Raw genomic sequence first — 15,603 nt, 5'->3', positions numbered from 1 at the left:
CATGCCCTGTGTGCCAAACATAATTTAAAAGCTTTACACATGTGACTCATTTAACCCTCAATCCAAACCTACTGTTGTAGGTCTAGTATTATTGCCATTTTATATGTGAAGAAATAAGAACAGAAAGATAGGAAACTTGCCCAAGATCTCACAGATACTAAGTGAAAGAACGTGGGTTCAAACTAAGGACCTCTGATGGAATTCATTTGTACAGGTTGGCTTCAGAGTTCAATGCATTCAGAGACTAACATTTAAAATATTACACATTTGTTAGTATGAAGTTTCCTCAAAAAGTTCTATATAGAACTACCCTATGATCCAGCAATTGCACCACTAGGTATTTACCCAAAGAATACAAAAATACTAATTAAAAGGATACATGCACCCCAATATTTAAAGCAGCATTATCTCCAATAGCCAAAAACTATGGAAACAGTCCAAGTGTTTATTGACTGATGAATGGATAAAGAAGATGCAATATATACATACATATTTATTAATTTTTATATATTATACATAAAACACAGACAGTAGAATATTACTCAGCCATTAAAAAGAATGAAATCTTGCCATCTGCAAATACATGGATGAAGCTAGAGTATTAGGCTAAGTGAAATAAATCAGTCAGAGAAAAACAAACGCCTGGAACTTCAGAAACAAAACAAATGAGCATAGGAGAAAAATAGGATATAGAGAGGCAAACCAAGAAACAGACTCTGAACTATAGAGAACAAACTGATTGTTACCAGAGGAGAGGTGGGTAGGGGGATGGTGACGTAGGTGATGGGGATTAAGCAGTGCCCTTGTTGTGATGGGCACTGGGTGTTGTATGGAAGTGTTGAATCACTGAATTGTATACCTGAAACTAACATTACACTTTATGTTAACTAACTGAAATTTAAATAAAAACATAAATAAATAAATAAATAAATAAATAAAGTATTACACATTTGTAACCCTTCAATTTTTCACTCTAACACAAAACTCAAAACGTAAAAAAATAATAATGAAGTAACCCAGGTCTATCTTAGCATCAGAGAGACTCTGTGTAGGTCTCAGATAAGGTGAGGCGGGGTAGAAGGGTGTTCCAGGCTGAGGTCTAGGAGAAGGTGATAGTTTGAGAGAATCAGAAGTTTAAACCAGGGAGTCAGACTGTGGGAGTCCAAGAAAGCCAGGCTAAGAAACCAGGATGTTTTATTTTCGGATAAAATAAAGGGCGCTTTGGTCAAATTTCTACTTTGGAATCAGTACATTACACTAGATGGAAAGAGAAAGGGAGAGAGGGAAAGAGAAAAAGGGATGAGTTAAGGGGACAAAGTGGGGGTATAAGTTGGGAGAGAGAGAAACAATCTCTTTAGACTCTTACCCCAGTTTCATGGACCCTTTCCACCAATAAACACACAAGAACTTCTTGCCTATTTCTTATTTTCTGAGACTACTAACCGCAATCCCTTGATTTTCTCATTCCTCAGATGTCCTAAGGATCCTTTCAGAAATAATAGTCTTCCAGGAAAAACAAGATGAAAACAGAGAGGGAGGCAAACCATAAGAGACTCTTAGCTCTAGAAACAAACTGAGGGTTGCTGGAGGGGTGGTGGTGACCGGACAGGGTAACTGGGTGATGGGCATTAAGCAGGGCACTTGATAGAATGAGCACTGGGTGTTATATGCAACTGATGAATCACTAAATTCTACCTCTGAAACTAATACAGTGCATGTTAACTAAATAGAATTTAAAATTTTTTAAAAAGAAAGAAAAGAAATCCCACTCTTGCAGTTTTGGGTAAGGCCCAGGACCTCAGGGATCATTTAGTCCACCTTCTCACCATGCATTCGTTGGTTTGTTTATTCATTCATTGTATCTTTTAAACACCTATTATGTGTTAGGTGCTGGGGATAAAATAAGGAGTAATATATAGTCCCTGCTCTCAAAATAAAGGCAGCATCTAAGGCCCCGGGAAGGGCATTGACTTGCCCAAAATTTAAAAATCCTGTCGTGGTACTGGGTCTCAAACACAACGGTTCCCCTCTTCCTTCTGCCCCTAGCTGAAAGTTGCAGATTCCAGGAATGCAGTTATCTCCAGGACTGGGCAGCTAAAGGGCTCCCATTGCTCCCGAGGTCCAGCAACAAACGCTACAGAGAACAAAAGCAGAGAGCAGCCCTGGCGTGTCCACAGCGGGGCCAAGAAGCCCCAGGAGGAATTGTGGTACCCTGGGCTGGACAAAGGGGGACGCAGAGGCCGGTGGCATCTTCGCGAAGAAAGATTGCACCTCTACAGCCGCCGTAGCCAAGCCGGAAATGTAGTTCTGCCACGTTTCGCGTCCAGAGGCCCTGAAGGAAGAGTTCTGAAATGGCGAACGGCGCGAATCTAGAGTCCCAGCTGTGCTCGGAACAGTTCGGTTCCGGGACGGCCCGGAGCTGCCTCGCCGCCGCCGACGGGCGCTTGCAGTGGGAGGCTTGGGGGTGGCGCTGGTGGGGGTTCTCTGGGCCCTTCACAGCAAAACCCCAAGGACGGGATGGCGGCGGAGCGGGTACACCCGGGACTGCTTCACCATCTCTCTCCCGTCTCATGGCCGTGTTCCTGCCGCAGGGCTTCCCCGATAGCGTCAGCCGGGACTATCTGCCCTACCAGCTATGGGATTCCGTTCAGGTCAGCCTGGCCAACTGGGGTAGGGGGCAGCAGAGAGCCACGGGTGAGGGAGGCAGTGCGGGCCACCTCGCTCCATTGAGAGCTTGGAGACTGAGGCTCAGAGCGGGACTGCGACATGTTTCTGGTCACACATCTGTGAGAGCTGGTAATAAAACTTAGACCTCCGTGCCCCTGCGCACGGTCCTCACCCCGCCTTTTTTCTTCTCCAGGCCTTTGCTTCCAGCCTCTCAGGCTCCCTGGCTACCCATGCAGTCTTGCTGGGCATAGGGGTGGGGAACGCAAAAGCTTCTGTTTCAGCTGCCACTGCCACCTGGTTGGTGAAAGGTGAGCTGGGCCCCTGGAACCTCACCTGTCGCTGCTGCCAGCCCATCTCACTGGCCTCTTTTTCCTCCAAATGGGAAGTCCAACCCCTTCTGTCCCCTGTCCCAGTGTTCTGGCCTGTAGTTCTGGGCTGTGGTGTGTATATGTATGGACTCGTTCCTGATTGGATCTAGGAGCCAACTCTAGTCCCTAAACGTATTTTTGTTGGTTTTATTCAACGATTAATTAGTTGCCAGAATATCCTCATCCTGAGCGCCAGCCTTGCAGCCGCCATCTGTTCCTCATACTGTTCAGAGTCTCTAAATCATCAGGAGCTCAAATCCCTAAGTTAATCATCCCCTCTCCTTTACCCCTAGGCTTTTTGTGGAGCATTACATAAGAATGCAGTTATTGAATAAAAGGACCAGCTGCTTGAAATGTGGGAAATTGCTCAGTTCTAGAAAAAAACAGTTTTGTAGTTAGTGCTGAGTAGGAAGGAGGAGGTTCTGGGAAAGACAAAAGGCGTTTTAGAACCTCTGGGATACTGGATGATGCTGTAAATAGTAACTATAGTAACCTCTGGTGCATGTGTACAACTTCTTGAAAAACTGCTAATGAAAAATAGAACATACAGTGTGGTACCAGGCCACTTAAAGAGTGAGGTAGAGAAGAAAAGGGAAACTGCCATGGGTTCCACATCAGGAGGATGTATGGCTCTCTCCACTGTCCTTTGTCTTTCGTTACTTTTCCTGGTGGGAACTTAAATCAGACCCACAGTGAAGGCTCTTTCTGCTTCTAGCATGAGTCTGGCCACATCTCTGATGAGTCTCCATGGATCTTTTGGAAGATCTGGAGGTTCCTGCTTACATCCTTATTAAGACTGAGCAAGCTGGCCCAATGTGAGTCACCTCTTGAAAGTAGCCTTTCTCTGTGGCTTGTTGTCCTAGCTGTCTCTTCTTTTAATAATAATAGTTCATACAAACTGTTTATTATCTACTAGTCTTTAAATATGCTGGCTTCACAGTAGCTCTGAGATAGGTATTGTTATTATACCCATTCTGTGGGTAAGGAAACTGAGGCACGAAAAAGTAATTTGACCAGGATCAGAGCCAGTAAATTGTAGGGCATGGATTTGAACCCAGGAGTTTAGTTCCAGATTCATTTTCATAGCACCAAACTGTGCTTAATTTGAACCTTTCGATCTCCTGTTGGCTGAGTGTTTGGAATGCAGGAGGACCATGGATTAGTAATTGATGTTTTCCATGTCATTTCTAAGCACCCTAGTCTTATCACAGACATGTTGCCCATATGTATGTTCAAGTTATGAAAAAAAAAATAAGATTACTTTAAGGTAGGAAAAAGTAACTACTTTTTAAAGCCTATTGTTGATATTAAAAGAAGCCTTAACTAGAAAAGAATTTACAAACTCATTTCCATCAGACCTGGGAAATTTGTATGCAGAGCTTTATATAAAAAACTCCCTTGGAATTTTTTGAAGTCATTTTCAATTACAGGTCTCTTAGTGGAACGTGGTATTAATTGTCATAACTAATAATAATACTACTACTAGCAGCTAATATTTTGACAGCCTACCACTGTATGCCAGGAATCTTGTACACTTACGTGTAATATGTAACTTAATCTCTACAGCAGCCATATTAGGTAGATAGCATTTTTAATACCTTTTTCAGAGAGGTTTCATACCTTGCCTAAGTTTATGTAGGGCCAGGATTTGGACCCAGACCGACTGACTCCTGTGTCCCACTCTTCATTACTACATTCTTGCCAGTGGGATTTAGAGTGGAGCCTAGACAGTTTGTGGACAGCTGATTCCTTACTACTGCTCAAAAGTTTCTAGATCATATAGCTCAGCTAGTTGTAAGTGAGGCAAAGAAGAGCAAGTGGGAATTAAGTTTCCTAGTCTAGTGGCCAGTGTTGACTTTCAGACACAGGGAGGCTATGTGTCATTGTTGCGTCCTAGTGCCAACTTCCAGATTCTGACAAGGACTGCGGGCTGCTGATGAAAGATAGACTAGGTCCCCTTTCTACCCAGTGGCCCTTGTATGCAAAACATACACTGTATTGGATATGAGTGTGCAGTCAGAGGGAAGAAAAGTAGAGTCTGGCCCAGTGAACTGCCAGTAAGTAAGAGTAATCTTGGCATGTTCAGAGTTACTAAGTTGAGCCAATACAAGAATCTTAAGTGAAACAAATTTTTTGTGGAGAATAAAATATAGTTGAAAGAAAGAGGGTCAAGTGGGTGATGGAGGAAGCCTATAAAGCCACCTGGTAGATATTACTTCCAGGGACATACAAGGGACAGAAATAGAGAAACAGAGCAGGCCAGGTTGAGAAATGTGTTGTACGTATGCCTCTGAGGTAGCCACTGCTCAACCCCAGCCAGTTGTGGTGGTAAGGGAAGACGGGCTTGGTGTTGCCATGTCTTCAGGTACTTGCAGAAGAGCTGGACCTCCAGATTTTCTCACAGAATGTCCTATTTTTGTTGACCAATTTCTCTGAGCTTGTTACTTCATCTGTGAAAGGGAGGATCTCTTAGAAGTTCATAGGATTGTGGTGAAGATTGAAAGGAGTAAAGATTTCAGGTGTCCAGCAGCGTGTTTACTGGTGTGCCTCAGGCCCAGAGTTGCATAAACTGTCTAGATAGAAGGCCTTACTGCCCAAGGGTAGAGGTTGGGGCAAGGGGTAAGAACTGCTCTTTCCAGTGGAGAATGGGGAAGGTCAGCCTGTCACCACCTTTATATGCGTAGGATACTCCCAACCCTCCCTACAACCTAGTTTCCCTTCTTGGATTCCCTTAAGGGTCCACGCGCTCAAGTTCAAACAAGTTAGGAGTCCTCTGCCCACTGTATCTTTCCTTTCCAGTGTCTACTGTGTGAGGCTTTCTGAGTTAGTTGTTTGGTCCTAAAACAGTCCTTTGTGATCCCCCTGCTGAACTTAATGCTACTTTCAATATAAGGGGTTTTAATCATGGGGTGGCAAAACTTCTGTAAAGGACCAGATGGTAAATATTTTATGCTTTGCAAGCTGTATTGTTTCAGTCACAGCAACTGATTCTGCCATTGTCTCACAAAAACAGCCGTGGACAGTCTGTAAATGAATGAGCACAGCTATGTTCCAATAAAACTTTATTTCTAAAACAGGGCGTGGAAGACTGTGGACAGCAGTTAACTGATCCTTGGTCTAAATCAGTGTTTCTCGTACTGACTGCTGTTTATTTTTACACTGTATTTTGGGTCTGGAATCATGATTTTCTGGGTCACAGTATCCCCTTACCTCCTATAATGCCTGGCACAAAGTAAGTAGCCAGTAGGCATGTGTTGTGCAAATGAGGGTCTAGCTGATTCCTGGAGACTTCTCTGACTAGTCTGAGAAGGCCTCTCCCCGCTGCCTCACACCCCAGCTGTCTGCCATCAAACTGTAATTCACATCCTTTTTTTCTAACTGATACTCTAATGACCACATGTGAACCTGTTGCCCAACCTAAGAGCTAGAATATCAACAATAACCTCTGAACTTTCCACACAGGATTTCCTGCTTTTCCTTTCTTTTTTTTTTTTTTTTTTATTGTTTTGCCGTTTGGATATATATACCTAAACACTGGATTGTTTAGTTTTAGAGCTTTATGAAAGGTATATACCTTATGAAAGGTATCTAGTCTTCATGGCTTGTTTTTTCATGCAGTATTATAATAGTAGGATTCATCCATTTTGATATGAGTAGTTGTACATTAGATTTTTGCTGCTGTCTAATATGGCACTAAGAGACTATAACAGAATCTATCTATGCATTCTCCTGTTGATGAGCATTTGCGTTATTCCCAGTCTTTGACTGTTTGTGAACGATGCTGCAAAGTATTTCTGGTCCATGTCTCTTGGTGTGCATGGGCACATAGTTCTCTTGGGTACATAATGAGGACCTGCTAAGTCTAGACACTTCTGACCCCATCCTACAGCTCTGACTATCCAATATTTATGGTGCCAAACTGAGTTCCTAAGAGCGGTGACGCAAGGTGAATCAGCCATTTCAGTGCCAGGGTCTGCCAGGCCCAACAGCCCCCAAGGCTCTTCCTTGTTCCTTACCAGTGCCTCTCTCCCCCCAGATTCAACTGGCATGCTGGGCCGCATCCTCTTTGCCTGGTGGAAGGGGTGAGTTTATCTTCTTGGTCTGGCCACTCTCCCCAGACGGGGGTCACATTTATCTCATCCTAGTTTGTACTTTCAGCTCCTCCTCTCTCCTACCAGTCTCCAGGGGAGGGGAGATTTAGCAGTTATTTCATCAGAGCTAAGGAGTCCTTAGTAAGTACCCGGTCCAGGTGGCTCACCCCAGCAATGAAGCCACAGAACCATTGCTATGATCACATCTGCCTTCAGAGCATTAATTTGCTGCCCACCATGGAAAAAATCAGCCAAAGGGCTCTAAGTATCCTCTCTTTGCTTGTTGAAAAAGAAGGCTGGACAGGAAAATGCTTAATTCAAAAGGAATGCTTTTACTCCAGAAGCTAATGGGGACTAGACGGGCAGGTCATCAGGATCCCTGTCTCACACAGAATGAGCATTACCATCTATCTAGAAGGAATTAAGGATCTTGTGCTGCCTTCTTCCTCCTCATGTCAGTATTGAGGAGTAATTTAGTATCTCCAGTTAATTGTAGGCAGATACTACCTACAAGGTGTTCAGTGAGATAGTTTATGCAAAGTGCATAGCATGTTGTGGCTCATTATAAGCATAATAATAACAATTATTAACACTAATAAGTGTTAGCTGTTGCTAACAGCTCTGTGCCTCACAGGCTGTCTGCTTATCACTCTAATCCTTAGAACAATTTTGTGTAGAGAAGGATTGAATGTGTACATTTTAGCAGACCTAAAAGGAATCACTTCCAAGTTGCACAGCTTATAACTAATAGTATCAGGCTACTTTATTGGGCAGAGCCCTAGACTAAGCCCACGTGTTCTGGTTCTGCTTTTGCCATTTGTTCCCTCAAGAGTTTCTACTGTGTGCCCCATACCCAACCTTGGAATCCTCCTTTTCCCTCCAGGAGGTTTCAAAGTAAGGGACAGGGAATGCTGTAAATTCTGCGCTTGGTCTGGGGCTACAGCACCCCCTGCTACCAGACTATTGGAAAAGAGGTCCCCAGGTGTTTGTGCATGGGCCAGGGAGTCCCTCTGCCTGGCAGAAGAGGCATCCATCCTCTTGGTGATAGAATTATCCTCGGCCTGGATGTCAGAGCCTCCCTCTTGCCCCTGGCCATTATATTTTTTTTCTTGGCCCCCGCTTTCCATATGATCTGAGGGAAGTTATGTGTCTTCTCTGGGCTACTGGTCTGTAACCTGTGGGGGTTACACTAAATGTAGTTGCTTACCAGTCCAAAATATGTGGACTTCTTGCTGGGTACTCTTGATCAAGTGGGAGGAAGGGGTGGGGAGATGGCAGAGGGACCCAGGGATGGCTTCTCCCCGAGGAGGCCAGAGGGTGGGGAGCAGCCACAAGACAATTAGTTCTTTTCCCTCATGCATCATGGGGATGTAGTAAAGGGGAAACATTAAGTGACCTCTGAAGGTTCTCTCGCAGCTAATGGTATTTCAGGCAGCAGTGACAGGGTGTTGGGACAGATGTCTTCATGGAGTATGGATTTTGCCGAGCCCTTCAGACCTTAACCTCAGCCTAAGGATGGCCTGCATTGCCCATGGGTTGTGTTTTCTCCTTAAATTCAAATTGCAAACCAACCTCTCTTCCCCAACAGGACTAAACTGGACTGCAATGCCAAGCAGTGGAGGTAAGGAGGGGCTGAAGACAGGGGAGGAAAGCTATTATGGAGGTCTCTTAACTTCTGATCTCTAACCTCTGATCCCTCCCCCCCAGGCTTTTTGCTGATATCCTCAACGATGTAGCCATGTTCCTCGAGATTATAGCTCCCATATATCCAATCTTTTTCACCGTGATCGTCTGTACCAGCAACCTGGCCAAGGTATCCACCTCTCGGGCCCCCCATACCTGCCTTGCTGGTGCTGTATCTGAGCTTACTTGAGACCAGCCTGGGCCCTGTGTTCAAAGCACTTGTAGAAAAGTGAAAAACTTCAGAGTTTTCTGCTCATACTCAACCTTATTTTCTGATTCTCCTCCAGCCACATAGTTCCTCACATATAAGACAATGTCTGAAACCACAAGATTGGTGAGGAACTCTGAGCCGAAAGATAGAAAGGGTGCTCCAGTGTCAACATCTTGGGACCAGCTCTCTGGCTATCTTTCATTTTCTGGGTAAAATATTTGAGTGCCTACTGCATGTTGGGCATAAAATATAGGCCCTCCCATTTTTTTCTTGGAAGAAAGCCGCACATAATTAAACAAAAGTTTATAACATTGTAGCTACAGGTATTCCAGATGAGAAGTGTAGGGGCCTACGAGAGGGTTGAGCAGGGATCCCAGCCGAGTCAAGAGATGGGCCTCTTCCCTAGGCCTGGGTCCTGAAGAATGAGTTTAAGGTGAAGGGTGGATGTTTTTAAGCAGAAAGAAGAGTGTGGGTCGAGGTCCAGGGGCAGGACAGCGTGAAGTGGTTGTAAGGCTGGAGGGTCACATGGGGTGAATGCGAGCTCTTCCTCTCTGCCAGGCTGCTCACCCTCACAATTCCTTCAGGTTGGCCACATCCAGGTGAGGAAACTGAGGCATAGTTCAGTAAAGAGCTTAATCTGTCTTCACCACAGTGTTAAGTATCTGGCACAGAGCAGTGACTCAAGAAGACATGTAAGATCCATCTAAAAAGCCCATCTGTCTGTTCAGAATTACTTCAGGGCAGTGCTTCTCCACAGGGCACTAGTGACATTTCAGAGACAGCAGTTATTTGTGGTGGATTACATGTAGCCCAGTGCCCTGAGCACCCCCTCCAACTCCGGGGCAGGAAACACCAGAGAAAACTAGTGCTGTAGCTGTAGACCCATGATTGGGACCTCTGCCATCTGTTTCAAATTATGCACTATATTCTGCCTTTGGCGCCTCGGTCTCTTCATCTGTCATATAAAGGAGTAGAATAGGGCCATGAACTTCCCCTGACCACCTCTCACCCTCTCTAGAGTTCTGGTCTCAGTGACTAATACCTCCATACCCCAGGTACACCAGTAAGAAGCCTGGCTGTCATCCAGGCCTTCTCCTTCCCGCCCACTGTTACCTTCAGTTGAACTTCCATCTGGTGGTTGGTTCCTTGCTGCTGAAAAAACCTTGGTTGCTTCCTAGGTAGTCTCCTTGCTTCCATTCTCACCTCTCTTCATTACTTCTCAGAGCAGCCCGTGATCCTACATCAGGTCATCTCCCTGCCCTCATTGCTCCTAGGATAAAGACCTTAACAAGATCTGCAGGATTCCACATGATCTGGTCAATCCAGCCTCATTTCGTACCACATTCCTCTTACCTTTGAACAAATTATTTCCTCTGCCTGCCTGACTACTTGTTTATTTATTGTCTTTTGATTTATAGACTTCATGAGAGCAAGGATTCTATCTGAATTATATCACAGCACTAAATCTGTCTCAGGCATCGAAAAGAGATTTGATAAGTGCGAAATGGATGTCAGTGATCATTGACCCTCATTGATGAGTTCTACCATCCTAGATCTCAGGGATTGAGGAGGTCTGGGTACCATGGGAGGTCAAGGCCATCACTGTGGGTTTTGAAGTGGCCTGGAAGACTTGACTAGGCCTCCGCTGGAACAGAAGGAGGGTGGAATAGGTTACAGGCAGAGAGGAAGCATAAAGCTGGAAACCAGGCTGGACCTGGGAGCTTAGCAAAGAGGCAGGTATAGTCAAAGTAGAAGTTGTGGACTAAGAACAGTCTTTGGGCCTCTACTCTGGGGAAAGAAATGGAGTTCCTTGGGACTAGGCCACAGGGACGTATGACAGGCAGAATTTTAGTTTTCTCCAGGACTAAGAGGGGGTGTGGACCTAGTGGAAGTGTGGGGATGAGAACAAGATACCGAGGACAGCATTCAGGGTTTTGCTGTTTGGTCACCTGATGCCTGGTTTTCTCAAACAGCCACAGAAGTGCCTTTGTTGCCACAGCATGTGGCCTTTCTGACTTTCCTTCTCCCTTTCCCCACCTAGTGCATTGTGAGCGTGGCTGGTGGGGCCACTCGGGCTGCCCTGACCATGCACCAGGCCAGGAGAAACAACATGGCTGATGTGTCCGCCAAGGACAGCAGCCAGGTGAGCAGCTGGAACTGGGGTTGGAGGCAGGCCAGGCCGTGATCTGGGAGTATGGAGAGAAGCACCTGAGTGCTCCTAAGGGTAGGGGTGGGAGATACACACATGGGACGAAATGTCATGCTCCCAACTCTGACTAACTTAGGCAGTCAGATTGAGGGCATGAGTACTAGTGGCAAAAAGTCCAAGCTGATCATCTCAGCTCCTTCCCAGTGCCTGTGTGGCCAAGAGTGGGCCCTCGCCCTGGCCTTCACCCTCTCTGGGCCATAGCCCTAGCCTCTGAGGTAGATGTCTGACCACATGAGACCCCATATGTCAAAGCACTTGGGGGGTCAAAAAGTGCTCAGCATGTGAGGGGGGCTGGGGTCATTGGCCAGAGGTATCCACATGACAGTTTCGTAGGCCTTTCTGACCCAGCCCGTCACCTGACCAGGGCATCCTGGAGTAAAGGTGGGGACCGTTAAGGCTGAACTCTACAGGTGTGGGATCCTCCCAGGCTCCTGTGCTAGCTGCTTATATGTATTGCATTGTTTAACTCACACCAGCCCCAGGAGGCAGATACTGTTATTATTCCTGTTTTACAGAAGAGGAAAATGAGGACTGGTTAGTCAGAAGTGTCACAGAGCTTTGACACTGAAGGAATTTAGAAACCTCTGTTCTGTCCAGTCCTACACTCTGTCCTTCTCTTAAATTGTTTTGCTCAGTTTCTAAATAGAAGTTGTTTTAAATTTAAAATTAACTCCTTTGAACAATATTAGGTGTTAAGCTGTAAACACAAGCTAATACTTATTAAGCGCTGTGTGCCAAGTATTTCATTTGAACTCATTAATACAGGAGGGACTCATTGTTGCCATTCTACAAAGGAGGAAATAAGTCAGAAAGACGTTCAGTCCTCTTGAATACCTTTGTGCACATCCCTTCTGTCAGGAAATGGTTGGATAAATTCTTCCCATTATCTCTTCCATAGGTTGTCAGGAAGGGAGAAATAAGTACAACCCAGGACTTGAATTTTAGGATCTCCCAGCTGTATGCCTGCTCTCTCTCTCACCTCTTCTCTTTCCAAACCCCAACCCTCCTCATACCCCCAGGCTATATTTTCCAAGCCCAGGGGCTCCCTCAGCTTGCAGAAGCAGGAACACATCACAGGGGCAACACAGGAGATGTGCTCAGTCCTACAGCAGGCCCCTGATTTCTGTTGATGTTGCTTTGTTGCCACTTAATGTGGCTGCTGGAAATGAGTCTTTCCACCTGAGGGAGAGGTGGTCTTCCTGCTCTTGTGCAAGCAAGACCTCTAATCTATTTCCCATCACAACCACAGCTTTTATTTCCACAGCCCACCCCTTTGTCAGGACAGCTGGGTAGGAAGAGCTCTCTCAGCCTCAGACCTGCTTCATGCCAGAACCAGCTCTCCCTTCAACTCCAGGAGTCAGGAGCCACCAATCCAGACTCTTCCTCCCTTATGATGAGTTGGGGACAGGTGGCCTGGTGTCTGTTCCCCTTGGGTGAGCTCAGTCAGGCCATCTCAGGACATTAGAGGGTTCTGATAACTGATTCTCAAGGGAAGAGGTTTGGATCTTGTGCCTTTCTTCCTGAGTGGTTCCCTTAAACCCTTTGCAAATGTTTTTGTATACCTAGGGGCTGAGGGGGATCAGTCTTTTTAAACCACTAAATTTAAGAACTTCCTCATTCCAAGGACATTCACTTGCTGAGTATAGAGGTACTCTATAGAGAGTCAGAGGACTCTTGCAAAACAAAGAAGACATGTTCCAAGGGCATTGTATCCACCTAGACACAGAAGCAGCTGGTATCTTAAATGACCACTCACTCATTAAAAACTGACTAGGCATCCTCATCAGTGTAGGGAGCCCTGGGAGGAACTGCAGCAGGGAAAAAGGTAATGAAAGGTACTCAAGGATATTTAGCCTGGCCTGGAAAGAAGCTCTCCAACTCCCAGCCCTTCTGCCATTTTCTAGGAGACACTGGTAAACCTGGCAGGGCTCCTGGTCAGCCTCTTGATGCTTCCCCTGGTGTCAGCTGGCCCTGGGTAAGCCGGGATCAAGGGCAGGGAGGAGGTTCCCCGCTGGGCCTCCACCCCTGTTGACCACCCTACTCTCCCACCCAGCTTCAGCCTCGGTTGGTTCTTCTTCCTCACCGCCCTTCACATCTACGCCAACTACCGGGCAGTCCGAGCCCTTGTCCTAGAGACCTTGAATGAAGGCCGGCTCCGGCTGGTCCTGAAGCACTTCCTTCAGAGGGGAGAGGTACTTGGGCCTACCTCAGCTAATCAGATGGAGCCACTGTGGACAGGTGACACAACCTCTTGGTCTTAAGTACTGTGTCTCCCAGTCTCTCCCTGTCTGGGCATCCTGACTCCCAACTTCCCACAGGTTTTTGGCCATCTCTGTCTCTATCCCTGGGGGTCCCCCTACACCGCTTGATCTCCAGGTAAGTGGCCCAGTGTCTCCCATCCACCCCCGCTGCCACCCCCACTCCCCACACATGCTCTTTATTCCAGTTACACACTGGCCTCCCCTGACCGGGCCTCACCTCTCTATTCTAGGTCCCTTATTGCCACTAATCAGACTTGGGGGCAGCAGGGGTGTGACACTGAGTAGATATAAGGGATACATTTGTTAGACATAGGGAAAAAAAGGAAGGATGGATGTCGCATGCATGGGTAATGGCTGAGAGAGATGAAGAAGTGGTAAGAGACAGATGAAGTAAGGACAGTTCAGCTGACTGGATGGTTAATCCTATTTTTGCTTTCTCCTCCCCCACTCCACTCTCTTCTTTCCTTCAGTGTCTTTGAGCTACAACAGCTGGTTGAGGGACACCAAGAACCCTACCTCCTTCACTGGGACAAGTCACAAAGTAAGTGTGCTGTGCTCTTCCAGCCCTAGACTCACCCTTCTGGGGTCTCATTCCATCAGCTCCAAAGCCTCAAGCCCTGGACAATTTAGAGGCTGCCCGGTGTCTTGGAGGGAGCTCTAGACTAAGACTTGGTGCATTCAAATTATAGCTGCATGCCCCAATGAAATTCACTTTGTCGCTGGGTAAAATGAGGCTAACAATGCCTGCCTTATTGTCTGCATGTTTTTATGAGAATCAGATAAGGCGATTTTGTAAAGCACTTTATATATTGTAAAGTACTCAAATAAGATTATGACCTTTGCTTATCCCTGGAGAACTTTTCTCTCCCATCCTGAGTTACCTGTTGAGGAAACAAATGCTGAGGTTTACTGGTCTGCTGGTTGTTGTGTGTGTTGTGTGCTAAAAGGTGCTTATTCTCACTAGACGTGCAAAATAAACCCACCTCAGTGGCCTCCTATAAAGCTGTATTTGGAAATTGGGCATTTTGGTTCGGCCAGAACATTGGGACAACAGGAGATGAAGATGAAAGGGAAAGGGTGAAAGATAGCCTCCATCTATGCCAGGCCAACACCTCAAGACAGGGATGAAGCAGGATGGTAGGTTTGAGAGTGTTTGGGGAGGTGGCCCTTCCCTAATACCAGTCTGTCCCTGGGTTTCTCCAGGCCGGGTGCAAGTTGTTCTGAGCCAGATGGCAGGCCCTGAAACCATCCTGAGGGCTGCCATACACGGACTGGTGCTTGAAGCCCTGCAGGGAGAGGGGCCCCTCCCGAGAGAACTGACAGAACTGAGGAACCAAGTACGGGCAGGTAAGCACCTCGCGGTCTAGACTGCTGACGACTCAGAGAAGAAGGACTGTGTTCCACTTGGGGACCTGACAGCTTCTCGTTCTGCACCCTCCTCCAGGTCCTGAGAAGGAGAGCTGGGTCATTGTCAGAGAGACACACCAAGTGTTGGACAAGCTATTCCCAAAATTCTTGAAAGGTAACATCCTTAAGCTCCATGGCTCTTTGGCCTCTGAGGCCTTCTCCCCCAGAGACCCTGCCTAACCTGTTTCCTTGTCTGCAGTATGGGGAGGTTAGGGATACTGAGGCTGTGTCAGTATTGACAATCTCTATAATTCCAGTTGGCATTGAAGAACTGGGGGCGTGGGGTGGGGAGGTTTGCTCACAAATGACTGATGATGATCTTACATTTAGCACCTACTCCATTCCAGCTCTTTCCCATGTGCTAAGTCAGTGAATTCTCGCTACAGCCAGATGAAGTTTTAGCCTCATTTTGTGCCAGAAATGGCCCAGCAGAGGCAAGTGGAGCCTGGGCAGTACACACAGCATGCACCTGGCCTGTGCTGCTCCTTACCGCTCTCCCCCGACTCCCTAGAGTCTTCTCCCCAGCAGTCCCAGTGGCACCCTGATTATGACCTCTCCCCAGGATTGCAGGATGCAGGCTGGAAGACTGAGAAGCACCAGCTAGAGGTGGATGAGTGGAGGGCCACCTGGCTACTCTCTCCGGAAAAGAAGATCTTGTGAGCAGCCCAAATGGAGACCCAGGTCCCAGGATAGGAGCCTAGAGCAA

General features: G+C 46.6%; 1 protein-coding gene across 3 annotated transcripts; it reads left to right on the top strand.

Annotated features, from left to right (window-relative positions):
- The first annotated feature begins 2,326 nt into the window (after window positions 1-2,326).
- On the top strand, window positions 2,327-15,565 carry LOC111162181 (RUS1 family protein C16orf58-like). Of its 3 annotated transcripts, none has more exons than XM_022526396.1 (13): window positions 2,327-2,651; window positions 3,751-3,850; window positions 7,072-7,117; window positions 8,715-8,747; window positions 8,834-8,939; window positions 11,062-11,163; window positions 13,134-13,204; window positions 13,283-13,467; window positions 13,548-13,605; window positions 13,961-14,031; window positions 14,694-14,837; window positions 14,935-15,012; window positions 15,460-15,565. In XM_022526396.1, the coding sequence occupies exons 1-13, from the start codon at window positions 2,352-2,354 to the stop codon at window positions 15,555-15,557; spliced, it is 1,392 nt and encodes a 463-aa protein (XP_022382104.1). In that variant the 5' UTR covers window positions 2,327-2,351; the 3' UTR covers window positions 15,558-15,565. The 3 variants fall into 3 exon arrangements, with proteins under 3 accessions (XP_022382104.1, XP_022382103.1, XP_022382105.1); XM_022526395.1 differs by lacking the exon at window positions 3,751-3,850 and adding an exon at window positions 2,861-2,975; XM_022526397.1 differs by lacking the exons at window positions 3,751-3,850; window positions 11,062-11,163 and adding an exon at window positions 2,861-2,975.
- Window positions 15,566-15,603: the final 38 nt, after the last annotated feature.

Source organism: Enhydra lutris, unplaced genomic scaffold (genome assembly GCF_002288905.1).
Source record: "Enhydra lutris kenyoni isolate GAN:26980312 unplaced genomic scaffold, ASM228890v2 scaffoldscaffold90, whole genome shotgun sequence".
In the NCBI taxonomy this organism is placed as follows: Eukaryota; Metazoa; Chordata; class Mammalia; order Carnivora; family Mustelidae; genus Enhydra; species Enhydra lutris.
Note: the sequence above shows the minus strand (reverse complement) of the source record. Positions and strands in the feature narration are given on the sequence as shown.